We start from the raw sequence: 27,218 nt of genomic DNA on the forward strand, positions 1-27,218 counted from the left end.
TATGAACATTACAGACAGCGCGGCTTCCTTTCAAGGGGGAGTATTTGAGGCCAGCGTTGTCCCTAGCCCCATTGCCTTCCAGGGATGCCTAGTATATTGGGTTAGAGTATTGGGTGCATCAGAAAAGGATTACAGAGGACCTTTTATACTAGGCTGAGGGGCTGTAGGCACTTCTGAGACATCCAAAGGTTTTAAGTAGAACAGTAGCAGGTCACCTATACGTGGTAGATAAATCCCTCTGGTTGCTGTCCGGGAGATGAGATGGTGTGGGCAAAGGCAGGAGTGGAGGCAGAGAGCCCAACCAGGAGGCCACAAAAGTCATGGGGCCTATGCTGAGCCTGTAGCACTGAGGAGGGAGTGGCGAAGGGTGGGCAGTAAGAGGTGTCTCAGCGATAGAATCGGCTAGCTTTGGGTACTCACTGCCTGTACTTGTGTGCGCGCCGCGTGCACGTAGGGGAGGAAGAAGGGGGAGCGAATGGAACGTGCTGCCTGACAAGTGCAAAGAGAGATGACCCTCAGCGTCTCCGGTCTCCTCAAGGGGAGGCAGGAGGAGAGGGAGGGGAGGAGGGAGGAGGGACAGGTCCTGGACAGCAGGATGAAGTTTGGAGCACGGAGGAGGAAGAAACCCGAGAGGCCAGGTGGCTGGCAGGAGGCCCCGCCCCCGGGTCCCGGCCCGCCCCCCGGCTCCGCCTCTTCTCCCTCTTCCTACCCGCCCCCAACCGCAGCTCTTCGTCGGGGGCGGGGAGAGGTGGCATTTGAGTCCTCCGGTATCCCAGCAGGCAGTGCAGCTTAGAGACGCTGACAAAGGACCGGAGGAGCAGTCGCAGCTGCTTTCCGAGGAGCCGGTGTTGCCGAGGTGAGAATCCCCCTCCCCCCGTCCCGTCACCCACTTCCTCCGACTTCGGGAAGACGTGGAAGTTACGTTACCGGGAGACCCCGCGCAAAGAACGAGCCGGACCCAACCCCCGAGCTGGGCTCTGTGACTGGCAGCGGGGCTCGGCGGCGCCGGGCTGTGGGTGGAAGGTGGGGAGCGGGCAGAGGGAGCCCTCTCTGCCCCGTCTCTGACTGTCAGCTGCCCCGCCGCCCGCGGAGCCCGGCCCCAGGGTCCGGCCGGCCCGTGCCTGCCTTTCTCGTGCCCAGGCGGAGGCAGCGGGCTCGGGATCCTCCCGGTGCCCGCCCGGCAGAGTTCCGTTGCCCCGGGGATGAGACTCCGGGGACAACTCTTTGGCGGATGTGGCGAGGAGGGCTAGGGGAGGGAGGCTGACTCCCCCTTCGAGGTGTCACCGTCCTCGCCCTAACTCTTCCTTTCCCCAACCCAGCCAGTTCCTCCGGGCGATCAACTGGAAGGAGATCGGTGGGGCTGGAGTGGGGCGTCCCGGGATGGCTGGAGGGAGGTGAAAGTGGGCTGGAGAGAGGCGGAGAGGGGGAGCGAACGACTTCGTGGGATAGTGGCGGGGGCTTGCGGGGAGACGTGGCCTGCATCCGTCCCCCTTCCTGGACCTCCGCACGGATCCTGATGGTTGCACCAGCTGCTCGGCTGTAAACAGGCTCACATGACCGGTTTCACATGGAGCGGGCCGGTATGGGGACGAAGGCTGGAAAGGCTGGGCCCCAATCAGGTGGAGCTCCAGTTCCAGGACGGACCGTTTGATACTCCCTCTCCTGCCCTCCAGCCCTTAATCGATGTTCTGCGGTTTCCCCTCTGGGTAAAGTAACTGACATCTGCCCTCTCCGACAGAAGTCGCTTTTCTGCCCTGGTAGAATCCAAGAGACCTCACATCGGGGAGCGAGAGGGCGAAATATTAAATGAAAATGGCCCCGGATTTTTGACCTTTGAGGGAAATAAGAGATGGACGCAGACCTGGAAAATGGGATCCTTTGGATCTTGCCTAAAAAGCAGTCCTGTCCTGTTGGAATGCGTTGCGTTCTTAATGTGAATTCCAGAGAGAAGGGGAAAAGTCTACTTTTTTTCAGCAAAGGCACACCTGGAATTGAATATATTCTCATTGACGAAAGTCTTGTCCATGTTTCCTTTAAGTACTTGGAAATCTGCCTATAAAGTGCTATATACAGGATATTGACCAGGGAGTGGACACCAGCTTCTAGGTTACCTATGTATTTGGTAGAAAGCTGTGGGGAGTTTGGAAAACAGGAAACCGAGCCAAATGTGTCTTTCAAGTTGTTCATGCCTACATACCCAAACAGGATACAAGATAAAGTAGTTTCTGAAGCATTTCTAGAACTCTCAGAATACAAGGTTTACTCAAATCCCGGGATATTTGAAAATTTGGAGTTTCTCAAATCTGTAAGGGGTAGTGGTGATAGAGTCCCTTTACATGTAATATATAATTAGATGTAATGGACAATATTCAGTATAAAGTCAGCCCTTTCTATAAAGTCAAAATAGCTTATAAAATAATGCATGTGTCTCCCCTTAAATTGTTCGTGCACATTTTCTTCTCCAATTTTTTATTTTTAATTAATTTCTCCTGAAGCTTTGACATTTTAACTCTAATTTCTTTCTTTCTTTTCTTTTCTTTTCTTTTTTTTTTAGAGGGTAGGGGCAGAGGTAGAGGGAGAGAGAATCTTAGAAAGGTTCCATACCCAGCAAGGAGCCCAAGTTGGGGCTTGATCCCACGCCCTTGAGATCATGACCTGAGAGCTGAAATGAAGAGTCAGATGCTTAACCAACTGAGCCACCCAGGTGCCCATTAAACTCTAATTTGTGAAAAGCAGTTAAGAAACTACAAGAAAAGCTTCCCCATCCTGTAATAGCCCAATAAAGTAAGTTATTTGCTACTCTTTCTGTTTTTAAGACGTTTAAAATGGAAAATAGAGGAATTTTAAATATTGTCTAAAATTTAAATGAGATTATCTGTGTTGCTCTGAATCTTGTTTTCCTATCTTGTAGTATTCTAGAGAATCTTGCCCTGCAATAAATAGATGAAGTGATTTACTCTTTAAGGCCCTCTGTTTCCTTATCTATAATATGAAAGTTTTGTTTTAATCTCCAGAGTCCCTTAGAGCTCTCAAATTTCATAAAATAGTGCAGGTTTTGATTGGGAATTATTCTTGGACAAAATAAGGTGCTCAGATAGGCCAAGTTATTGGTATCAGCTGGAAGAACATGCCATGCATAACAGGAAGTATCCAGAGTCCTAACAGAAATAGGGATTGTGCTTTACAAAATTCTCATTAGGTAAATTAGCCAGATGGGTTGACCTGTACCCCTCTCTCATCTTGATCAGGAAATTGAAGATTGCCTCAGCTAAATCCTACCTCCAAAATTAGAACAGTTAAGCCTGACTTTCTTGGCCTTCAGGGCATAGTACAGGGTGATTCTTTTCATTCATTCCAGCTTCTTCCTGAATTAAGTGGGCTATGTGATCAGTGACGAAGTAAGGAGGAAGAGAAAGGCTCTAGCATTGAGTCTTACCTTGGCAGTGCCTTGGTAAGATCCCCAGAACCAATGCCTTTTTTCAGCTCTCCAGCATTTGAGATTTGATTTTGCCAGCACATCCTCAAAATTGTATCAGTCTCAAGGTTTGATTCAATCTAACCAAACTCACGAAAGGTTACTATGTTAATATGAATGCCTGTTGACTAACTTCCAGTGAGAAGTAGAAGCTGACCAGAAGATTCAGGGATAAGCCTGGGCACCCCTTTTGACACTGGAAACACAGACGTTGTGCTCCATCTTGCCTTCGTTTTCTAGGGACTGTGTAGAACACTTCCTTCCTTTTTAAAAAAATTTTATTCATTTATTTGACAGAACACAAGCAGGTGGAGCAGCAAAGGGAGAGGGAGAAGCAGACTCCCTGCTGAGCAGGGAGTCCCATGCAGAGCTTGATCCCACTGGGATTGTGACCTGAGCCAAAGGCAGACACTTACCCCACTGAGCCCCCCAGTCACCCTGGAACACTTCTTTCTTAAAACACCTAGTGGTCGATACCTTTGACAAGGTTACAGCTTTTATGTAAAAACCCTTTCAGTCACACCTTTGTATGGATCTATCTATCCTACTCACCTGATTGAATCTGGGCCACCTGGAAAACCTCTCTAAAATCTGTTTCCTTCTGTTCCTCTTGCCTTCATCTAGGCCCTCATTCCTTCATGCCACATTGATTCAAGACTTACACTTGGATTTTACTGTAGCTACTCTGGATTCTGGTGGTGTGCTTGACTGGTCAGCAGCAACCAGTTTCCTACTTCTAGATCTTACCCAGTCCGTTCTGGGCCTAAGACCTCTCAGAGGGGTTTCCCATCATCAGACGCAGTGGTTCTCAAAGGACAGCCTGCATTAGAATCATCCAGAGGGCTTGTGAAAATACAGATGACTGGGCCCCAGTCCCAGAATTGTGGGGGCAGTAGGTCCAGCCTGGGACCCAAGAATTTGCATTTCTAACAAGTTCCCAGGTGAAGTTGCTGCTGCTGCTGGTCCGGTAACTCATTTTGAGAACCACTGGCAGCCAGAATCCAGCCTCCACCCCCAAACTTGGCTTGCAGGATTTTTCACCATCTCTTGCCACTCCCCCATACATGCTATTTTTTAACCATGTGCAGTGCCAAAGCTCATCTTAAGAGTCCCTTTCATGCTTCTACACATCTTCTTCCTGGAAGTCACCCCCATCTCCACTCCTACTGCAACCTCCTATTTAAGGCAGACCGTCACTTTCTTTATGCTCCTAGAGCTTTTTTATCTGCCAGCATTTTAACACTTGTCACATCATATCCTAATTACCATGGATATGTGTTTTTCCTGCCAGACTGAGTTTTTCAAGGGCTAAGACTATGTTTTCATCTCTTCTGCATATCCTCAGTGCAGGGCCTAGCACATAATAAGTGCTCAGTTAATGTTCCGTGAATGAATTTGTGATCCTAACTCTGGAGAGTGCCATATAGGTAGCAATATGTGTCCTTCATATAGTGAGTTAATATAGGTTTTGCTTTGAGAATTGCACATACATCTTAAAATACCTGAAGACATTGAGATACTGTAAAACAAAGATGGGAAATACCTAGCTTTAAGAAAAATGGTTTTAAGACACGCTGCTAGGCATCCTTATTTTTCAAAATCTTAAATGATACACGACTCAACTTTTCCAATTTGAATATGTAATAGCCCATCACCACATTATTTATAGCAGGTAGGTCTCTTTGGAAAGGCATCAAATTACACAAAAAAAACCCCGAGAACGTGTGTAGAAACAAAATGGCCTCATATTGTGCCATGAACAGCTGAACCTATAAAGTGGACATTAGGACATTGCTTGTGAAAGACTTTAGGAATATACCAGCCAGGGCAGCCTGGGTGGCTCAGCGGTTTAGCAACGCCTTTGGCCCAGGGCGTGATACTGGAGACCTGGGATCAGTACCTCGTCGGACTCCCTGCATGGAGCCTGCTTCTCCCTCTGCCTGTGTCTCTGCCTCTGTGTGTGTGTCATTAATAAATAAATAAAATCTTTTTTTAAAAAAGGAATATACCAACCATTAAAAATCCTAATGGACAGTACTGGAGATATATGGAGGAAGAGAGCCAAGCTGATGAAATGGAAGGAAAAAAGAGGCTTGGATAATAGTGAGACTAAAGCAAAGAGAGCTTATCGCTCATAACTGTTCAATATTTTCCCTGCCCATTGGCAGAGTGTGCCAGGTATGGAGGAAGGAGATAGATAGCCCTTGTGCCCAGATAAGTGGGAGCTGGCCCCGAGGTAGAGCTGGGGACCCTAATCAGTATAAACACAAGTGAGAGACAGGGAGAGGCAGTAAGGAGCTGGGGCACTGTGGCCAAGCAGATGGGTCACCAGTTTCTGGGGAAGTCTGTACCCCCCAATTATCCTTAGCAGTTTCAGACTTTAAACCACTTGAGTACAAGCATCTCCAAGGACCACTTACTTTATTTGATTTTCTTGGAGCCTCCTCTTTCCAAAAAAAAAAAAAAAAAAGAAAAAAAGTAGGGGAGAGGGCAAAAGACAATATGCTTTTATTTTTGTAGAAGTTCTTTTTTTAAAAGAATTAATAATGAGAGACACAGACATAGGCAGCAAGAGAAGAAAGCTCCCTTTGGGGAGCCTGATGTGTGACTCGATCTCAGGACCCTGGAACCACAACCTGAAGCAAAGGCAGACATTCCACCACTGAGCCACCTAAGCATCCCATGACCATATAGTTTTAAAATGGTTTCTGTTTTAAATCTCCAGTTTGAATCTGTGGTGAGCAAAGGTATTGAAACTCCCACATATCTCAGAGTCTGATCTTTTCCTCCTTCTGGTCAATCTAAAGTGAGGAAGACAAAAAATAATCACACTTCTGGGCACTGCTCTCCCAGGACTGATGGTGGAGGGTGAGGACTTCACATGTTCAGGCGTGTGTGTGTGTGTGTGTGTGTGTGTGTGTAAGAGTAGTTTGCAGACTGGTCACAAGGTGGTGTACACACATAAGGTTTCCTTACAAATTTCATTCATGATTGCATTTCTGGGCCTTTGGTGCAGAGGAAACGGACAAGGCAGTTCCTGCACTACCAGCTGCCAGCTGCATGGTGTCTCTGTAAGGTCAGGGCTGTGCCCGAGCCTAGCTGGGCACCTAGGAGCCAGGCTAGTGATGAGAGGGAAGCAGGTGGGGGGGTGTGTGGGGGTGGATGGGGAGAGGCAGCTGGAAGTGCAGATTCTCTGTTCTCCACTCCCCCCCCCCGCCCCAGCCCATGGTAAGCAGCTACTGTAGATTTCCTGTTCCTTTAATGGGGATTCTTTCCCTTTTATTTTATGGACAAAGTGTGTTTAGCCACGAGGAAGAGGAATGCTCCTGGATGGAGGAGACCATTATTAGTAAACACCTGTCGGCAAACTGATCAGTTCAGTATCTGCTAAGTGCCTAACACCGAGCTTGGGTCTATGCAGGGTGAAAAAAAAAGCCAAAAACCAAAACAAACAAGCAAACCCCACAGAAAAACAATATGGCATTCTGCTTGACATCTGGGGAGTCCAAATTAATCCACACAAAACAAATGTTAGTATATTCAATCAATTTGGCAAGTACATTAAAAGACCATGTCATAAACTTAATGAGATCCCATAGATCAGAGAAGTAGAGGAAGACCACAAAGAGGGGAAATTTGAACGAGGCTTTGAAGGATGGAGGGACATTTGGCATCCAGAGAGGTAGAATAAAATAAACCTTAGTTACCAATGCCCTAATGGTTAGCTCCTGATAGCCGTCGGTCTTCTTTTTGAATCAAGAAAAGAAAGCATGCCTAACTTAGTAAGTGAAATTGTCTCTTAGTATTTGTTCTTTATAAAACTGAAAAGGCAGCACATGCATCAAGACTTGGAATTTTAGGGCAGCCCGGGTGGCTCCCCGGTTTAGCGCTGACTTCAGCTCAGGGAGGGATCCTGGAGACCCAGGATCAAGTCCCACGTCGGGCTCCCTGCATGGAGCCTGCTTCTCCCTCAGCCTGTGTCTCTGCCCCCCCCCCATCTCTCGTGAATAAATAAATACAATCTTTAAAAAAAAAAAAGACTTGGAATTTTGGATCATCCTTTGAGAACTCTTCTGGAAAAGCAGGGACCATTTCTAGGGATGAGGGCATGTGTGACAGTGAGCCTCAGAGGCAGGACTTTTGAAAAAGACACAGAAGAGATGGTAGGTACCGTATAGGGAAGGGTGAGTCTGGAGACCAGAGATTTGTCTCCGGTACCTCGTGCAACCTTGGGTAGTAAGTCCCTTAACTATCCTGGGCCTGCTTTCCCATAGGTACAATGAGAAGGGCTGGGAGCGCACATTCTTTGACTTCATGTTAATGTTTGACTTTTGGAAAGCAACCTCATAAACCGATTTGTAGTAAGGTTTTACTGGTTTAGTGTATAATCTCTCCCCAGAATTTTTGCACTTTATCATTTTGCAGTATGGACAGGAGCAAAGAGAAAGTGTTATCCGGAAGACCATCAATTAGAGGCAGGTGTTCTGCTTCCTTATGTTTGTTGGCAGAATCTTGGATATTGCTCTGGTGACCTGGTGCTAATTCCTCCCTAATGGGACACCCAGGTGGCTCAGCGGTTTAGCACCACCTTCAGCCCAGGGCGTGATCCTGGAGACCTGGGATCGAGTCCCACGTCAGGCTCCCTGTGAAGAGCCTGCTTCTCCCTCTGCCTGTGTCTCTGCCCCCCTCTCTCTCTCTCTCTCTCTCTCTCTCTCTGTCTCTCATGAATAATTAAATAAAATCTTTAAAAAAAATTCCTCCCTAATTTCTATTGGTCGGAGTTCAGGAGGCAATGTATCTCTTAGCCGAGATAAGTGAGAAATGGAAACAGGGGTACAAAAAGAAATAAACTGCTAAAACCGATGAAATGCTTCTGTAGCAGTGACCGGGGGTAGACAACCTATTTATTCACAATTCATGGGGAAAAGTATACATACTCAACTTGTAAAGGGAAAGCTTCAAAATAAAAAACAAAGACTTCTAAACCATTATGTAAAGCGAGCGAAATTCCTACTCTGACTTGTGCCAACTAACCCCCTCTTCAGGTTGGAACCAAGAGTTTAGTGCTTGTTTTGGGTGCGTAATTTTGACTTCCCAGCTCAATTTATAAACTGTCATACTCCTTTATAACAAAAAGTTGCACATTTTCATCAGTTTTCCAGTCCTCTTAAACCTTTGTTTTTCTCACTGTAATGAGATTCTGTTGCATATAAAATGATTTTAAAGAATTGAAATCATGGTATTTAAGACATAGTTTAAGATTTTCGGTGTTAGTAAAGGATCATGAATTGGAAAATGCAATTAACAGAGGTTTTTCACACATTGTTTCTAAATTTCTTCCTGAGTTTCAAAACTGGCACCTTTTTCAGATCAGGCCCTGGAGGAGTTGTTCAATTCCACTAGAAAAACAAACCCCACACAAAACTTTTGATTTTTTAAAATATTTTATTTATTTATTCATGAGACAGAGAGAGAGGCAGAGGGAGAAGCAGGCTCCATGCAGGGAGCCTGACGTGGGACTCGATCCTGGGTCTCCAGGATCACGCCCTGGGCTGAAGATGGCATAAACCGCTGAGCCACATGGGCTGCCCTACACAAAACTTTTGAATAGGTATTCATAGGGTTCAGAATTCGAAAGATACAAAAAGGTATCCAGAGGAAATTCCCCTTCTACCCCAGTTCCTGGCTACTCAGTGGGTTTCTCTGGGGCCAACCCTGGCCATCCTTCCACAGATCGTTTACCCAGAGCCAGGAAACCTCTGTCTCCCACACAAATGGTGCCATACTCTCTACTCTGCATTGTACCTTGCTTTTCTCACTTAACACTACACTTGACGTTCAGTCTGTACCCATACTACACAAAGAGCTTCCTCTTTCTTCTTGACAGATACCTGGTGTCCCAACGAGTGGCTACATCATACTTTATTTCATCAACACCCTGTAAGGGACAGTTGAGCTGTATCCAGTTTTCTATTGGCCACAACAGCTAACCCTTACTGAGCACCAGGCTTTGTTCTGGGCGCCTCCCATACATCATTTTATTTAATCCTCAGAACTGAGATTAAAACAGTTCCACGTACATACTTCCACACAAGAGGAATATTTATGCTCGATGAATTCCTCAAAGTAGCATCTCTAGATCCGAGGACATGCATGTTTACTTTTGGCAGGTAGAATCAGTGTGCCAATTTATATCCTCGCCAGCAATGTTAGGAATATGCCTGGTTGCTCCCACCATGTGCTGTCAGAGTTGTTGATTTTTGCCAATCTGGCAAGTAAAACATGTATTCCAGTATAGCTTTAGTTTGTTCTTCTCTTGTGAGATTACATCTCCTTTGGTAAGTTTAAAAAACAATTGGCCCTTGTCTATAAAATATAGCATTTGCTCATTTTTTTCCTTTTAATGATTTTATTTATTTATTCATAAGGGACACACAGAGGCAGAGACATAGGCACAGGGAGAAGCAAGTTCCCTGGGGGGAGCCTGATGCACTCCAGGATCACCACCTGAGCTGGAGGCAGATGCTCAACCACTGAGCCACCCAGGTGTCCCAGCATTTGCTCATTTTTATAATGAGTGCTTTTTCATAATAATTTGTATTTCCTCTACATATAGTAGGGAAATCAGATCTAGCCTGTGATTGAAAAAGTCATTTTGGTTTTGCTTAAAAGTTTTTGTACCTGGCAGCATTATAAGTGTTTTTATAGAGTCACATTTAGCAATACTTTTTGGTTTCTGGTTGTTAGAAAGCCTCAGATTCTATAAGAAAAAAAAAAGATTTCCCATAGTTTCTAGTATTTTAGTTTTCTTTTTCTACACTTAAAACTTTGGTGCATTTGGAATTTACCCTTTAATAAACTGTTGGAATTTTGTAAGGAGTAAGGGATAAATTCAACTTTCTTTTCCCTAGGTGGATACCTGGTTTTACCAACATTTACTGACTAAACTATTTTCCAGAAATCAGAGATGCCATGTCACCTTTTATCCTAAGCTAAATTCTCATCCTAACGTTTTATTTATTTTTTTAAAAAAGATTTTATTTATTTATGAGAGACACAGAGAGAAAGGGAGAGGGAGAAGCAGGCTCCATGCAGGGAGCCTGATGTGGGACTTGATCCCAAGACTCCAGGATCATGCCCTGGGCCGAAGGCAGGTGCTAACTGCTGAACTACCCAGGGATCCCCTCATCCTAATGTTTTGAATGAGATGTTGAATATTATTTAGTAGTGGCAAACTTGGATGTTGTGTTTCTATAGCCAAGCTTACTAAGAAAGTAATAGAGCTAATTATTTTCTACTGGAAAAAAAAAAAAACAAAGTTCTTAGAGCACATTATCCAAATAGTGTGTATGGCCCTTAGCAAAAGAAAGAAATTTGTGGCAAATAAAAACTCAAAATTAGAATGATTTTATCAGATGCTCTTCAGAATAATCTTAGTTTTTTGTATTACAACAGACAGTTTGCTAGAGTAGAAATGCTGGACTGCAGGCAGAAGGCCTGCTGACATTATTTGTCTTTGTCTCTTCCTAATTTAATAACAACAGCAAACACTTAGAACACTGCCTGGTCTACAGTAAGTGCTAAAGCATTGCATGTATTAATTAATTCTGTATATTTAATTAATAAAAAAGTTTGTAATCTGTTATGACTGATATACATATTAAATGTTGTTACTAATAAAAATATTAATAGGCCCTTTCAGCTCGGTCAAAAACAAAAACAAAAACCAATCCAATACTGTCATAAGCTACATGTGTGCATGCTGTAAAGTGTACGGATAGGAAGTAGAAGGATGATCTGGGATAGCTTGTGGATTATGATCTTCCTAGCATTGTCCCTCACCTTCACATTTCTGTTCCTTGGCGTATGCTATTCCCTAGGTCAGAATGCCTTTCCTTGTGCCACCCACCCTGCCCCAGGAGTGTATACCTTTTTTTTTTTCCTTTAGGGACTACCTCCAGTGTCATCTCTGGGCCTCTCTTCCAGGCAGAATTATTCATGTAATCTTCTAGTTCCCTAAGCACTTAAATACATATATAGTGGTATGCATTATAATAGAGGTAGCTTATTTTTTTAAGATTTATTTATTTATTCATGAGAGACACAGACAGAGAGGCAGAGACATAGGTAGAGGGAGAAGCAGGCTTCTCGCAGGGAGCCCAATGCAGGACTCTGTTCTGGGTCCTGGGATCACGCCCTGAGCCAAAGGGAGGCGCCCAACCGCTGAGCCACCTAGGCTCTGATGGCTGAAGCATCCACTTCAGAGATTGCCGGCCACAGGACAGGACAGAGAGCCAGGCCCCCTCCCCCCAAGTGTTTTAAAGATTTGGTTGATTTCAGTAACTGATTGGTTGGGTCATTTGTTTTGTTGTTTTTGTTTTTGTTTCTCTTCCTACACTTTAAATTTCCACTCTGATGTTCTGAATCCACCAATAAAGTATGAGCCCACAAAATCCTCAAACCCAATAAAAGCAGAGCCCCAGGAAAAAAAAAGTATTTAAGCTTCCTAGAGATAGCTTAAATATTGTTTCAATTAGATTTGAGTCTTTTAAAAAAAGATTTTATTATTTAGAGAGCAAGCACAAGCAGAGGAGAGAGAATCTCAGGTGGACTCTGCACTCAAGCGCAGAGCTTGACACAGGGCTCAATCTCACGACTCTGAGATCATGACCTGAGCCAAAACTAAGAGTTGATCGTTCAACCAACTGTGCCACTCAGGCGCCCCTCAATTTGAGTCTTTCAAGAGCAGGGTGGTCGTGATATCTCTGCCCAGCTCCTGACATAGTTCCTGACCTATAATAGGTGTTCAGCTGAAAGAAACTAACAATTTGCATACATGATTATACCCTATCATATTTGATAAAAGTTGGAAAGGCCTCAAGCAGAATCTGCACAGCAGCCACTTCTGGCTGGTAAAAGCAAACAGTTTAATCTTGTGTTCTATTGCTTTTTACAGGTGTGGGAACTGGGACACAAAGTATTAAATGGTTTATGGCCGGTTTTAAAGGTGTCATCTACAGAGAGAAAAATAAAACATTTTCTGTGATTGTATTGTTTTAGCTTTTGCATTTTCAAAAGCCACATTCTTAGGATGCAGGCTAAATAACAATGTTGTTGATTAAAATTAGCTTAGGAAATAAACATAGAAACATCACACCTATCAGACAGACTTCTCCCAGCTACACTATTTAGAACATATTCAAGAACCCCAGAAGGAATCCAAAAGGTCTCTAAGTTAGAAGAAAATAGCTCTCATGTAGCCTGTGTACTTGATGTAGGGGGGAAGGCACGGTGCCACTTGCATGCCAGAGCCTCCTTACTGACTTTGAATTCTCATAGGAAGCTCCCAAGAACTCCTTCACAAGTGTGATATTCAGCTTCCCTTCGAGACATTTTTGCTTGTCTTGGGTTTTTGGTAGGAAAAAGATGAAAAGCACTCTTCCACCCATGCTGCCAGAAGACACTATTAAGGCATTGTTGAAATGAGTGTAAAAAAAAAAAAAAATAAAAAAAAAATAAAAAAAAAAAAGAAATGAGTGTAAAAGTCAGTCTCATGGTTTTTCTCCCATAACTCATGGAAACTTACTTTGTTTTATATTTTCTAGTCTTTGAGAATTCTGACGAGCTCACATAAAATCAGTTGTGACAATACTTAATCTTACTTTATAAGAAATCCAAGGTTTTATTCTTTTTAATCTGTTTCTTACTATTTTATTTATTTGGCAGAGAGACAGCAAGAGTGCACAAGTAGAGGGAGTGGTGGGCAGAGGGAGAGAGAGAAGCAGGCTCTGCGCTGAGCAGAGAGCCCAACTTGGGCTCGATCCCAGGACCCTAGGATCATGACCTGAACCAAAGGCAGACGCTTTACCGACTAAGCCACCCAGGCACTGGGGTTTTAAAAAAAAGCCATGTCCCTTTGATCTCACCTCTTTGAAAGAGGGTGATTAATTTGAGGTAGAAAGACTTCTTTATTCCAGTATTTGTGTAATTTATCATAGCTTGAAATATTTTTTATATAAAGATTTTATTTATTCATGAGAGACACAGAGAGGGGCAGAGACACAGTCAGAAGGTGAAGCAGTCTCTCTGTGGGGAGTCCAATGCCGGACTAGATCCCAGGACCCTCGGATCACAACCTAAGCCAAAGGGAGATGCTCAATCACTGAGTCACCCAGGTGCCCTATCATAGGTTGAAATTTTGAATGTGAAAGGAGCATCTGTAAATTTCTTTGCATAGTTTTGTACAACCTGTACAAGTAAGCCAAGAGGAAGAGTCCATAGGCATCTTTAAATGACTTGGGGACCTATTTTAATGCAAGCTGAGCATGCTTTTTGTTGGAGAGATGACCAATGAACACGGGTATCATTCGACCTCCTTCTCTCTTCTTCTCTTTCTAGATTGCCAAAATGCTTTGGAGTTTTTAACTAACTGACTTAAGGAAAGTCCAAAATAGATTTGAGACTGTAAAAACAGAAGCTGCAGCAAGGGGGATTCAGAGCCAATGCATCAACAAAAAAGACAGCCAGAGTTAGTGGAAGGAAATCTTCCCGTTTTTGTGTTTCCCACGGAGCTAATATTTTATGCAGATGACCAGTCAACACATAAGCAAGTGTTGACGCTATATAATCCCTATGAGTTTGCCTTAAAGTTCAAAGGTGAGTCTCCTAGGTCTCTCTCATGGATTGTAACTAGTCCCTACTAATTGTTTACTTGTAGAAACTAATTTTAAAAGACACTAATGGCCATTGTGACTTTTTCTTTCAGTTTTGTGTACTACTCCAAATAAGTATGTTGTCGCTGATGCTGCAGGTGCAGTAAAGCCTCAGTGTTGTGTGGATATGTAAGTCAAAAATCCCTTCCTGGTAACATGTTTTAAGTGTGTTAATATTTATGTGTTTAACTTGTAAAGAATCTCTTGAAGCCATTCCCCCATAGGCATTTATGCCATATTGAATCTTTTGCTGGAAGTTTGAGTCTCTCCCAATTTTTTATTTTATTTATTTTTTTAAAAGTTGTTGATTTCTTTGAGAGCAAGAATGCACAAGCAGGGGGCGTGGCAGGCAAAGGGAGAGTGAGAAGCAGGCTCCCCACTGAGCAGGGAGCCCGATGTGGGACTCAATCCCAGGACCCCAGGATCATGACCTGAGCCAAAGGCAGATGCTTTACCGACTGAGCCACCCAGAAACCTCAGTCCCTCACAATTCTTAAAGAAGCCCCTAAGATTCCAAACAGGTCGACCAGATACTTAGTAATATTTCATGATGCTGGAGCTGACGTGTATGTTAATATTTCTGTGAACATCTCAGTTGTTGTACTTGTCATTATAGTGGGGTCGCTTATGAAGGTCAAGTTCTAACTCATTCCTTTAAATTTCTCTAGCTGTAACAGGGACTTTAGCTTTCTTTGGAACATCCTATTATAGTGACATTTGGGAAACTAATAATACTACATTCACAGAACAATGGTAATAGAAGTTCATCTGAAATGATTCAGCTAATAAGCCTGGAAGTTAATCTCTGCAAACAGGAAGCAAGTGTGTAACTACTCATCTGTAAAAGGTTATCTGAGCTCTTCCAGATAATTTCGTCTTAGAGTGTCAGATAAATGGTTGTTTGTTCAAGCTGTTCATATTTAATTTTCACTTTAGAGCTAGTGGTGACCAGATGGATCCATTGACCAACTCTTAATTTAAGCTACCAAGTAAACTGTATTTGTTTAAATCTTCCATGAGAATGAGAAGCAGAAGTTTTTTCCTCTGAATATATTTTCAGCCTCCCATATCCATGAAATGATATATCTTTAGAGGACGTGTTTTCACAGGTTTGATTTCCATTCAATACACAATAAGCAAGAACTATTCCAAAGAAATGTAGTCTCTTGCCAAAGAAATGTGTTATCTTTAGCCTAATTGGTTTGTGTTCTCTATTATGAACAAAGTAAGATACGTGGAATTGTAGATCACTCTCATAAAATGTGAACTACTTTATACTCTTTTCAGAGGAATACATAAATGTATTGTTAGCCTTCCGTGGCATTGGTCATACTGGTTACTTACTTACTCAATTGCTTGTTTTTACCTGTGTGCACGGCTTTTGGTTTTGAGTCTAGGTGAGGCTTGTTAGTTGCATGATAAATAAGTGGCCTTAGAAATCCATGATACTTTTGTGGGGAATAAACCATTTCATATACCCTATTTGGTAACTGTTGCTGCCTGTAGATCCCAAGGGGAAAAAAACCTCATTGCTCAAAGGAATTTTCTTTACCTATCGTCCTTTTACTTCAGACTTTTATTCTATGTTGTAGAGTATGTGGTTTTCATCAAATATTTTAGAATCACCCATTTCCTTTTGGGTTATGCTGTGTTTTTTGTTGTTTTCTTTCTTTCTTTCTTTCTTTTTTTTTTTTAGCATCAGTAGCAAATTTCTCTACTTGGGTATTTGGTTACAGTTAGTTCATGTTCTCCTGTATGAAATCTCTGGCTGAATTCTGTTTGACGGGCCCCCAGAAACCTAAACAGCATCTATTTTTTAATGTTTTCAGTGTGATTCGTCATAGAGATGTTCAGTCCTGTCACTATGGCGTGAAAGACAAGTTCCGTCTCCAAGTGTCCGAACAGAGCCAGAGGAAGGCTTTAGGAAGGAAAGAGGTTGTGGCTATTCTTCTCCCATCTGCAAAAGAACAACAAAAGGAAGAAGAGGAAAAAAGAATAAAGGAACATTTAACTGAAAGTTTCTTTTTTGAGCAGTCCTTCCAACCAGGTAGTTTGGGGTTGCTTGGAAAGCCCTCTGGCGGTTGTCACGCATTTCTAACTTGAAAATAATCAAGGACTGAGGATAATTACTAGAGAAATGATCTGCCACTTTCCCACCTAACCTACTGCTTCAAAATGGAACCTAACTAGAGATCAGGTACCTAAAATCACACCAGGAGGCCTAGAGCTGGACCCAAAGTGGGGAGAAAAGCTCTCAGCCTCTGAGAGAGCTTATAGCAACTGTGTTGCTATAAGCCTGGGAAATGTGTAGACCTGAGAATGCAGCCCCCTTACTTTTGTTTCTGTGACTTTCCTGTATCCTTTCTCATTTAATTAGTTCGAAGAAGGAAAGAGATTGTGTTTGGCAATAGGCCAAGCCTGGTGCACTGTTCATATTATTTTGAAAAAAAAATCTCATTAAAGTTGAAGTTAATTAAACTAAGTAGATTATAATATCCCCTGTGGGCTATTAATTGAATCCCTCTCCATTCCTCATTTCCTTCCAGCTTAGATATTCAGAAGTGTTATGATATATTCTTTCAACATTGACACTATCCTCATATTCAACCCTTTGGACGTCATTCTTCCTCCCTCTTAACGTCTCATTATCTCCTTCCAACCCCATTATAAGGGGAGGAAGATAAAATTTTCCATAGAAAAACATGGAAACTTTTTGATAGTGATATATGAATGCGATAGCAGCTGTCCTTGAAATTGCAACATTATCTATGAGGAATTAAAAACAAATCTACTTGTCATTACATGAATTCGCATATCCTTATCAGTTTGTTCATCTTAGAGTATTTATTTGGATAACACAGGGAGTAATGCCTCTTTGACTGCTGTGGGCAAGAGTCTCCTCCGTCTGTGTAGGGAGTGCCCAGATTTTCTGGTGACACTAAGACGAGGGCCTAGCTAGTAGCCAGTAGATTGCTTCTTCTCAGCAACTCTTATTGCCTGATAGGATCAGATTTTCCTCTTTAGAAGCTGAAAGAGAGAGAGAGCTTCTGGTAAATGTCACTTTGATCTCTGATCAGTATTGTGAGGTTGGCTTATAAATGTTTATGGAAATACAAGATTCTCCCTTTAAAATGCCTCCTCTAGAATAAGAAAAGTGATATAATGAGTATTTGTTTTTTGATGTTAAATTCATAATTTAAAGAAAAATGGTCACTGGCTAATTTCTGTATTTAACAGACCAGTTAAAGAGTCCCTCCCCAAAAGGATTAAAAGTTTAGTTTTATATTTTCTCCTTTTTTGTTTTTTATTTTAATTTTTAAAAATTTATTTATTCATGAGAGACACAGAGAGGCAGAAACACAGGCAGGGGGAGAAGCAGACTCCCTGTAGGGAGCCTAATGCAGACTCGATCCCAAGACCCCCAGGATCATGCCCTGAGCCGAAGGCAGACACTCAACCACTGAGCTGCCCAGGCATCCCTCCTTTATTTTAAAACTTATTAGAATTCAGGTGAAAATCATCCTAAAAGAATAAATAATGACAATTGTATTAATTGAGCATTTTACTCTTATTTTACTTTGACAGTGAGCATTTGGTATCGAAAGTATATTAGTGAATTCTTCTAATTGTAAAATCAAAGTAGGTTAACAAATGAGGTGATTTCTCTTTTGAAAAAAAAAAAAAAACAACTCTCTAAGCCATCCATGTCAGGAAGCTCAACGAAAGCACATTTGTCTGGTTAACTGTCATGTCCTTGTCCACTAGTGCAGAGTAGTATATGTGTGCGTTTCATCTGGTAGGGTCTGTTGGATTGGTTTTCTTTGTCTTACGAGGTTTCCATGGCTCTTGCCACTCTTGAGAGCAAGGGCAGCAGCACAGTAGAGCATGTCCAGTTTACGAGTAGTTATACCCCAATGTTTCTAATAATGTGGCCAGAAACGGAGTAAGGTATTCTTCTGTAATAGAGTATGATGGTGACTGATTTAGCCTGTGTTGACAAACTGATATTTTTCACTTCCGTTTTTTGAATTAATAGTAAGTTATGTGTGGTTGCCAGTATGTAGAATTCTCTGGTTTGTTCATCAAGTTTCTCTAAACTAAAGAAGCAAATTGAGATTGTCAGGGGGTGTGGGGTTTGAAATATCATTATTTTTGCCCATCTTTAGCTTAGAGAGATGATTATTAGATGTATCACGAGCGCAATGTTGCACGGCTATGTGAACCAGCCAGAAGATGGTCAGAGGCTAGATCGTGAAAGATTTTATAAATATATTTCTATAAATGTATCAAAAGGCAGGAAAATAAGAAATTTCTTCTCGAGTTGATTGTACTATAAAAGACATAGCAGTAACAAATTCAGAAAGGAAAGCAGCACCTACAATCCCACACACTTAACAGATCTGCTTATGTAAGTGTTCCAGGCCTTGTCTGTGTGCAGAAGTATGTGTGTGTATATATATATATGTATATATATATATATATTTCATTTAACAGAAATTTAAGAGAAACCCACAAAGCATACTTTAACAAAATACCAAAGCCCAGGTTATTAAAAAGATGTTTTAAAAAGATGCAGCTGAATCTTAGTGAGTTTGTCTTAATTACATTACTAATGAACTGGTGTGTTGATGCAGTGTCACAGTCCGTGCCCTCTGGCTTAAGAAAATTACACTCTTTATTATTGTTTATAATAAGAAAAGATCAAAAATGACCTAAAAGTCCATCAGTTGGACTGGAGATTGGATTAAATTATGAATATTCATAAGATGGGATGCCAGGCAGGCATTTATTTACAAAGATCTGATAGAAAGATAGATGGTTGTGCATTGACATAGAAAGAGGTGCAACCATATTTCTGAGAGGAAAAAGCAGTTATAGAACAGTACATATATTGTGGTCTCATTTATGTCAAAAAATTTTGTTTACATGTTTATGTGGGTCTTGTAAAATCTGAAAGGATCTATACCAGCCTGTTAACTGTTATGTCTAGGAGAATGAGACTGATCAGGAAACTTTGTTTTCTATATCTCCATAAAGTTTTTACAACAGTCTTGTAGTATCAGGAGAAAAGCTATTTCCATTTTGAAAAAATGCAGGCATCTATGCAAATGCATTTGGAATTTCTCTAAATACTAAAAATTCCTTGAAATTATCTTTATTGTGGGTCTGCAGCCAGCAGTGTAGTAATCATAAATGTTTTCCTTAAAAGCTTATCTCTGCAACAAATACAAAGATACTTCACTTATTAAATGAAATAAGACTTGTTTTTAGATATTTATACTGTTGTTTCATCTCAAGCAGTAATTACTATAAAATTTGAATTTGTTTTTACCTATCTGGCTTTGGCAAGGCTCAATTAAACTTCACACAACAGCTAAGGTATTAATAATTTAGAAAAGTTGCATTTAATAATAAAATGAACAGTGTTATTTCATTAATAAAACACAAGATTATGTTGCTGTTGGCTATTCCTTTTAATGAAAGAAGGGTAGTGGGAACAACTATAGGACAGAATATGCTGTTGGGTTTCTTAAAAATATGGGTATGAATATTGCACACATACAGCAAGAACTGTAGAGTAGCAGGCCCAATGACGTTTTTTAAATTTTATTTTACTGTTGTAAGAACACTTAACATACGATCTACTCCACTCACAAAATTTTAAGTGTACAATACAGTATTGTTAACTATAGGTACAGTGTTGTGTAGCAGATCTCTAGAACTTACTCATCTTGCTTAATTGAGACTTTATGCCCATGACTAGTAAGTCCCATTTTAAACACACCCCCAGTCCCTCGTAACCACCATTCTACTGTCTGGTTCTGAGTTTGACTGTTGTAGATACTTCATGTAAGTGGATTCATGATGTATTTGTCCTTTTGTGACTGGTTTATTTCATTTAGCATAATAGTTGCCAGATAGTTTCTGCTTTCTTTGCTGTAAATGGGATAGAGCAGAGGACAAGAATTTTCACAGGTAGCTTTTTAAAAAAGATTTTATTTATTTGAGAGAGAGAGAGAGGGAGAGCACAAGTAGGGTTGGGGGGAAGGGGAAGAGGGAGAAGCAGACTCCCCATGGAGCAGGGAGCCTGACATGGGTCTCCATCCTAGGACCCTGAGATCATGACCTGAGCCCAAGACAGACGCGCTCCACTGACTGAGCTGAGCCACCCAGGTGCCCCCATGGGTAGCCTTAAAACACTCAAGTAGTGCCTTTCTGCAGCTTTTAATATTTTCAGAAATGGTAGCAGGATGCTACAGTTATTAGGACCAAACCTGTGTACCTAAGCTCCTCTCAGAAGGCACTGGGCTCCGAAATGGAGTAAGACACAAGCCATCCCCAGGGGTACAGGAGGAGAATATCAGGACTTCAATTTCTATTTCTAGCCCCTTCTTTAAAAATTCTGTTTATCTTAGAAACCTATACAGATGCTGCGTGCTTGAGTACTTTCTGCTGATTATGGTGAGGTGGGGGGAGGGGGAGGATGGTGATCTTTCAGTAGGAACTTGCTGCCTCACAATGCCCTTTCAACATTACATTCCATAATGACTCCGAGGAGTTATGGGCTTCCAGATAAGTCCAGCAGGTACAACCCCTTGGAATGGAAATGATGGGGAAAGAGTCAGAGGAGTAAGACAAAACCAGAATCCTGGTGAGTGGTAGACAGTAAATGTGAATGAACTTGGTCTTAGATCATTTTTAGAAACAAGCTCAGGGGTTTTTCTCTTTCACAGAAAACAGAGCTGTCTCCTCAGGACCTAGTTTACTGACTGTCTTCCTGGGAGTGGTGTGCATTGCGGCTTTGATGCTTCCTACGCTGGGGGATGTGGAATCGCTGGTGCCTCTCTACCTCCACTTGAGTGTGAATCAGAAATTAGTGGCTGCTTATATCTTAGGTGAGTGTTTTAGAGCTGCATTTGGGGCCCATGTGGGGCATGTGCGTAGGCTCAGGGGTGGTATTGGTGTTACATGTGTATGGAGTTGATAGTGATGGTAATGGTGCTGGTGCTGGTTTGTTTGTTTGTTTATTTATTTATTTTTTTATTTATTTGAAAAACAGGTAAGATTGCTTCCAAAGCATGTGTTGAGGTAAAGTGCATTTCAAGATTTAATTTTTGGCTTACATTTAGTTCTTGTTGTCTCTGTAAGTTTATTTACTTAAGTAATCTCTACTCCGCCCCACGTGGGGCTCTGACTCACGAGTCAGAGCAAGAGTCACATGCTCTACCAACTAAGCCAGCCAGGCACCCCCCCCACCCCCCCAACTAGTTTTTTGTAGCTTATTGATCTAGCACCTGATCCTGTATTCAGTTGTTTTCCTTTTGCTGACTTGGATGGTATACAACATGTATAAGAATGTAAAAGGCTATGTTCCACGATCCAGCATTTTTACTTCTAGGATTCAGTCCTAGGGAGACACTTAGACAAAGCGCCTACAGTGACAAAGGTGAACAGTGTGTCCTGATTTAATACGGTGAACCTCTCTCTTTAAACCCATTCCCATACTTCCTGTTAAATCATTCTCTCAGGCATCCTGGCTTGGAATCTTCTCATTAGTTTAACTGAACTCAGTGCCTGCCATGTGTCAGGGATCAGGGCTCCAGTCATGACTGACCCTGTCTTCTAGTCTCCTGTCACCTCTTCTGAGATGCCAGCTCTTTTCAGGATTCTCTCAGTACTCCTTGGTATACTCTTTTTTTATTTTTATTTTTTAAAAGATTTTATTTATTCATTTGACAGAGAGGGTGGCCGGGGAAAAGCACAAGCCAAGGGGAGAGGGAGAGGGAGAAGCAGGCTCCCCCCCTGAGTGCAGAGCCCCTCGGGGGTTGATCCAGAAACCCTGTGATCATGAGCTGAGCCAAGACAGACACTTAACTGAGCCACCCAACTGCCGCTATGCTCTCTTTTCTTTACTTTCAAAATTCTCGGGCAGCCCATGTGGCTCAGCGGTTTAGCGCCTGCCTGCCTTCGGCCCAGGGCGTGATCCTGGAGACCCGGGATGGAGTCCCACGTCGGGCTCCCTGCATGGAGCCTGCTCTTCCCTCTGCCCACCCCTCTCAAGAATAAATAAAATATTAAAAAACAAAATTTCAAAATTCTAAATTTGACTTTGTACCTTCTATGTGTGTCCTTTCTCTTCCCATTTCCCCCACCCCCTACCCCGTCCCATTATTTTAACCCTCCAAATGCTCCATCACATTGCTGTCAGTTGGATTTCCATTCTGGTTTGGTTTCACCACCGCCACTGCCTCTTCCAGAATCATCAGAGCCTCCCCATAGTCCACAGAAAGAAATGTGACTCTGTAGTTGGGCATCTCCAGCTCTTCACTCTGAGCCTTGCCAATCTCATCTAGCTGATTCCCTCTATAAATCCTTGATCACAGCCTGTGAGATTATTTATTCACCTTGAAAAGCTCAAGAGTCTGGTCAACCTCCTTGTCCTGGCTCTTGCCATTCCCTCACCTGAAATGCTTGCTGACCTCATTGTTTTTATCATCCCTGTCCATCTTTTAGGCTTATTTCAACTTTACCTTTTGGGGCATCTTTTCTACCTGTCCTGGTCCTATGTGATTGTCCTTCTTTTCTGTACTTTATCACTCACTTTTGTTTATACCACTTAGCACTGAGCATATTCTTAATTTATTAAATTTTTATGCTTTCTTGTATGGAGTCTCTTCAAAAGAGACAAACCAAGCAGGAATACTATGCTTCTCTTTGTGGTTCAATGTGTTTTTGTTGATGAAGTTGGCTGGCTTTACTGACACTTTAAAGTGCCATGTCTGCTATTATCATAGCTGATGTGACTGGGTAAAGTGGGAGGAATAGTTGATAGTTAAAAAATTAGCTATGGCCAGACATTAGCGATTTAATTAAATCTATCCAGTGACTGTCCATTGCTATAAATTGTATTTCTTCTGTATAATATCAACTGAATTCAAACTGACTTTTGAATTCTTGGTAGAGTGCCTGTCTATGTGCTCTATTTTATTTGCTCATCGAGACCTAAACAATTGCTTATTGAATGGAAGATTTTGTAAAATGCAGGACTTTAACTGTTCTCCAATTTTTTTTCTTTCAGGTCTTATCACAATGGCTATACTTAGAACCTGAGCAAGAAATTCAGTTGACTTCTGAAGTAAATTTATCTTGCAAATAAGAATGTGGACTGCCTTTTATCTCTCCTTCACTCCATTAACATGCTACAAACTATTGAGTGATTTATAAGACTTGCAAATGTATAATATATATTTTAAATTACTCTCTAATTTTATTGGAAGGACTCTAGCACATTATGTTACAGACAGCAAAGATGCTTCTGAGTGACACCTAGGAAATTATCTGAAGAAATTCTTTTTATATCTAAAGCTATTGTGCAAAAGACTTTAATTAAAACATCTGCTATTTTCTCACATTTTTTTCTAATTTATCTTGATTATTAAGGTCATATGTCCTTCCAAGTGAAAGGCCTGAAAGAACAAACTGACCAGCCTAAACATAAAATGACATTTATTTCCTAATTACAAACATCAATGTTACTATGTAAATTATACCTTGTCTTCTGTCATTATAAACAGTTGCCATGGTGTTTCTAAAATAAGTTTTACAGTTAATATGTGGAGGGTAAAAAAAAAAAGCGTAAAGTACTGAGGGATCATGCTTATCCTATCCTAGGATCTCACAGAAGACCAGACATTCTTAATTTATCTGGTGAACTACAGAATAGGTAGTGGTCCAGATGCCAAGCATGTGGGTTTTTTTTTCTTTAGCCCTCATAAAAGTAGCATGACTTCTCTATTTGGTTTAAGAATTTAAAAGGAAGGTAGGCATTTATTTAGTTGTTCGATTCACCCTGGCTTTACCTCTGGATCATGCTTTATGTTAATAGGAAGAGAAAAATCACTTATTTCTTCCTAGCCCTTTTCCTGACTGTAAGCAACTAGCCCACACTGGGATTACTAGATGCTGGATGTTTTATGTGGAGATGTTTTTCACCTTTAAACTCTAAGCCAAGTATAGAAAATCCTTGATATGTGTCTATTTTATATTAGTCACTGAGACATTTTTTAAGTTTATATTTATTAAAACAACTTTACCAAAAAAAGTCCCCAAAGCACAACTATTTACATTTCTTTATAGCCTCTTCTGATCTTTAACATAAATATGCAGTTTTAACTGTTATTGTCATAATAACTGATCTTTTGACTTAGGATTTTTATCTGAGAGCACAATGCGTTGAGTCTCTTGAAAATCATCTTTCAGATCTTTTTATAGAACGAACTTATGCACTGCTACTGTAGTGTTCTCAAGGAATATACATAAACATAATATATATGCCTGAGGTTTGTTTTTGCAGGAAAATAGTGCTTTAGCTTTGAAAGTAAAAGCTTTTATGTATACTCTTTCATAGAAAATCCTCATTGTTTACCAATTTGGGGAGGATGAATCATTAAATGGATCATGTCTGTACATTGTGTAATGACTGAAGAGCACAGAAATGTAATCTATTTTAAACTTTGTAAAAAAATATGTTTGGAGGCTATTCCTTGTTTCTCTGTCCCTTTCAAGTCCTCTGTGTGTGTATGTGTGTGTGCAAGTGTGTGTACGTATGCTTGTGAGCGCATGCGTGTGTGTGTGAGATAACATATTTGTAAAGGAGAGAAATCACTTTAAAATAATAAAAGAAAATGGAGGCCTGAGTTTCACACTGACTTACACACTTTATTCTGGTTACCTCTGAGGAACTCCCTTTTCGTTTCCTGCTTCCTAGAGCTGTCTCCTATTCCTGTGAGTTAAACAGAAAAAATAAGTGAAATAGATGCACTAAAATGCCTTAAGTTCCTTAATTTACTAAGGGAATTAATTTGTTTAAATTTTTGAATAGGTAATAGTCACATGCTTCAAAAATCAACTATAAAAATGTATACAGGGGTACCCGGCCAGCTCAGTTGGTGGAGTGTGCGACTCTTGATCTTGGGGATTGTGAGTTTGAGCCCACGCTGGGGTTAGAGATGACTTTTTTAAAAAAATAAAAAGGTTACAGTAAAAAAAACCAAAACACTGCTTGCCATCCCCCTCTCCACCCCCATTCTCTGTCCACTGAGGCCCTTTCAAGTGACCACTGTTGTTGATTTAAATATGCTTCCATTGTTTCTTACATATTTTCATTTTTGTGGTTTTATATATATAATGGTAGCCTCTTCTATATATTATACAGCACCTAGTTCTTTTTCACTTAACACTATACCCAGGAGAATTTTCTAGATCAGTAGTTGGAGAGTATCCTCATTCTTTTCTTTACAGCTGTGTAGTGTTTTCTTGTGTGGCTTGTAGCCTAATTCACTTAGCCAGTTCCCTCCTGACCAGTTTTACCAGCACTGCAGGAGAGTGCCTGATCTTCCAGTCTCATCAACCATTCATCAGCCATGTGTTTTGCCAATCTGATGGATGAGAAATGGCATCTCAGCGTACTTTTTTTTTATTAACTCAAAAGTGAGGTTGACCACCTTTCCATAGAGCTATTTATTCATATCCTCTGTTGCCCCACCCCCTGCTTTCTGGTGGCTGGGTGGTTTTTTTCTTACTGGCTGTGGGAGCTTTTTGTAATATGAGTTGCAAATATTTCTTTCTAGTTTCTCATTTTTCTTTTTGCTTATGTTATTTTTACCACATAAAACTTAATCTGGGGTAGTTAAATTTATGAATCTTTTATGGCTTCTGGATTTTGAATCCTAGAAAACCCCAGACCATTGCAAGGTTACAAATCATATTTAAACATATACATACAGGGATCCCTGGGTGGCGCAGCGGTTTGGCGCCTGCCTTTGGCCCAGGGTGTGATCCTGGAGACCCGGGATCGAATCCCACGTCGGGCTCCTGGTGCATGGAGCCTGCTTCTCCTTCTGCCTGTGTCTCTGCCTCTCTGTCTCTCTCTGTGTGACTATCATAAATAAATAAATAAAATCTTAAAAACATATACATACAGACACCAGTTTAAAGATCAAACAGAATAATCCATTACAATAGCAAAAAAAAAATGGGAAGACATCTTATTCTTGTATATACAGTTTTGACATCATTAGAACTTACCTTGTTTCTTTTTAAACAGTTTTTTAAAAAAGAGTTTATTTATTTATTCATGAGAGACGTAACAGAGCAAGGCAAAGACACAGGTTGAGAGAGAAGCAGGCTCCCTGCAAGGAGCACAATGCGGAACTTGATCCCAGACCCTGGGATCATGCCCTGGGCCAAAGGTAGATGCCCAACCGCTGAGCCACCCAGGCATCCCTTAATAGTTTTTTTTTTTTTTAAGTTAGGCTCCTTGCTGGGTTTGGAGCCCAACAACGGGGTTTGAACCCAGAACCCTGAGATCACGAGCTGAGCTGAGATCAAGTCAGATGCTCAGTGGTCTGAGTCTCCCAGGTGCCCCTCCCTTGTTTCTAAGTTATATCAATTTAATATGGTTCCAATAATACCAGGAGGTTTTGGTATCTCTTCTTAATTTAGACAAGTTGATTCTAGATGCATATGGAGATAGGCACAGCCAGGAAAACTCTTAAAAAGAAGATTAATGGGAGAAATTCTTCCAGACATTAAAACATTTATATAATCCCAGTAATTCTGTGGCATTGGCCCATGAATAGACTAATGGAAAAGAATTGGAAGTACAGAAATAGACCCAAAAGCATCTAGGAATGTATTATATGCTAGAGGTGTCCTCTCACAACAGAAAAACAGAAATACTGGTCAGTAAATGGCATGAGAACAACTGGACAGCCATCTAGAAAAAATTGAGGTTGCACTGATGCATGCTACCAGGATAAACTCTAAATGGATCAACAGTTTAAATGCAAAAAAAAACAAAAACAAAAAACCACCATAAAGGTGCTAGATAACAGTATGGGAGAATTTATTCCTTTATCCTCATGGAAGGGTTTTTTTCTCGATGACTCAGTAGCAGGATTTCGTACCAAAGCCTAAATTCGTAAGCAGTGTCTCTCCCAGGCAGCTTTTCTCCTTTCTGTAGTGTGTGA

At 41.3% G+C, this 27,218-nt stretch overlaps 2 protein-coding genes across 11 annotated transcripts in view; one reads left to right on the plus strand and one right to left on the minus strand.

Annotated features, from left to right (window-relative positions):
• Window positions 1-717: 717 nt before the first annotated feature.
• Window positions 718-24,890, plus strand: MOSPD1 (motile sperm domain containing 1). 2 transcript variants are annotated; one of them, XM_072817058.1, is made up of 7 exons: window positions 718-856; window positions 2,555-2,784; window positions 13,874-14,131; window positions 14,241-14,316; window positions 16,017-16,234; window positions 20,922-21,083; window positions 23,267-24,890. In XM_072817058.1, the coding sequence occupies exons 3-7, from the start codon at window positions 13,978-13,980 to the stop codon at window positions 23,296-23,298; spliced, it is 642 nt and encodes a 213-aa protein (XP_072673159.1). In that variant the 5' UTR covers window positions 718-856; window positions 2,555-2,784; window positions 13,874-13,977; the 3' UTR covers window positions 23,299-24,890. The 2 variants fall into 2 exon arrangements, with proteins under 2 accessions (XP_072673159.1, XP_072673156.1); XM_072817055.1 differs by lacking the exon at window positions 2,555-2,784.
• Window positions 23,928-27,218, minus strand: part of LOC140628109 (P2R1A-PPP2R2A-interacting phosphatase regulator 1-like) — an 84,751-nt gene continuing 81,460 nt past the window's right edge. For 8 of the 9 annotated variants that reach the window (XM_072817052.1, XM_072817045.1, XM_072817044.1 and 5 more), the window contains one exon: window positions 23,928-26,125. In XM_072817052.1, the coding sequence (XP_072673153.1) occupies window positions 25,943-26,125 (183 nt within the window). In that variant the 3' untranslated portion in view covers window positions 23,928-25,942. The remainder of the gene's footprint in view (window positions 26,126-27,218) is intronic. The other variant, XM_072817043.1, reaches the window with a different exon arrangement.

The sequence above is a fragment of the Canis lupus genome, chromosome X (assembly GCF_048164855.1).
Source record: "Canis lupus baileyi chromosome X, mCanLup2.hap1, whole genome shotgun sequence".
NCBI lineage: Eukaryota > Metazoa > Chordata > Mammalia > Carnivora > Canidae > Canis > Canis lupus.

What these genes read in the sequence shown, in the direction of transcription:
- MOSPD1 (XM_072817058.1), top strand. Translation starts at nt 13,978, where the DNA reads ATGCATCAACAAAAAAGACAGCCAGAGTTAGTGGAAGGAAATCTTCCC. An exon ending in GTTTGCCTTAAAGTTCAAAG is followed by an intron (nt 14,132 to 14,240) that starts GTGAGTCTCCTA and finishes TTTTTCTTTCAG; the next exon opens with TTTTGTGTACTACTCCAAAT. An exon ending in AGTGGCTGCTTATATCTTAG is followed by an intron (nt 21,084 to 23,266) that starts GTGAGTGTTTTA and finishes TTTTTCTTTCAG; the next exon opens with GTCTTATCACAATGGCTATA.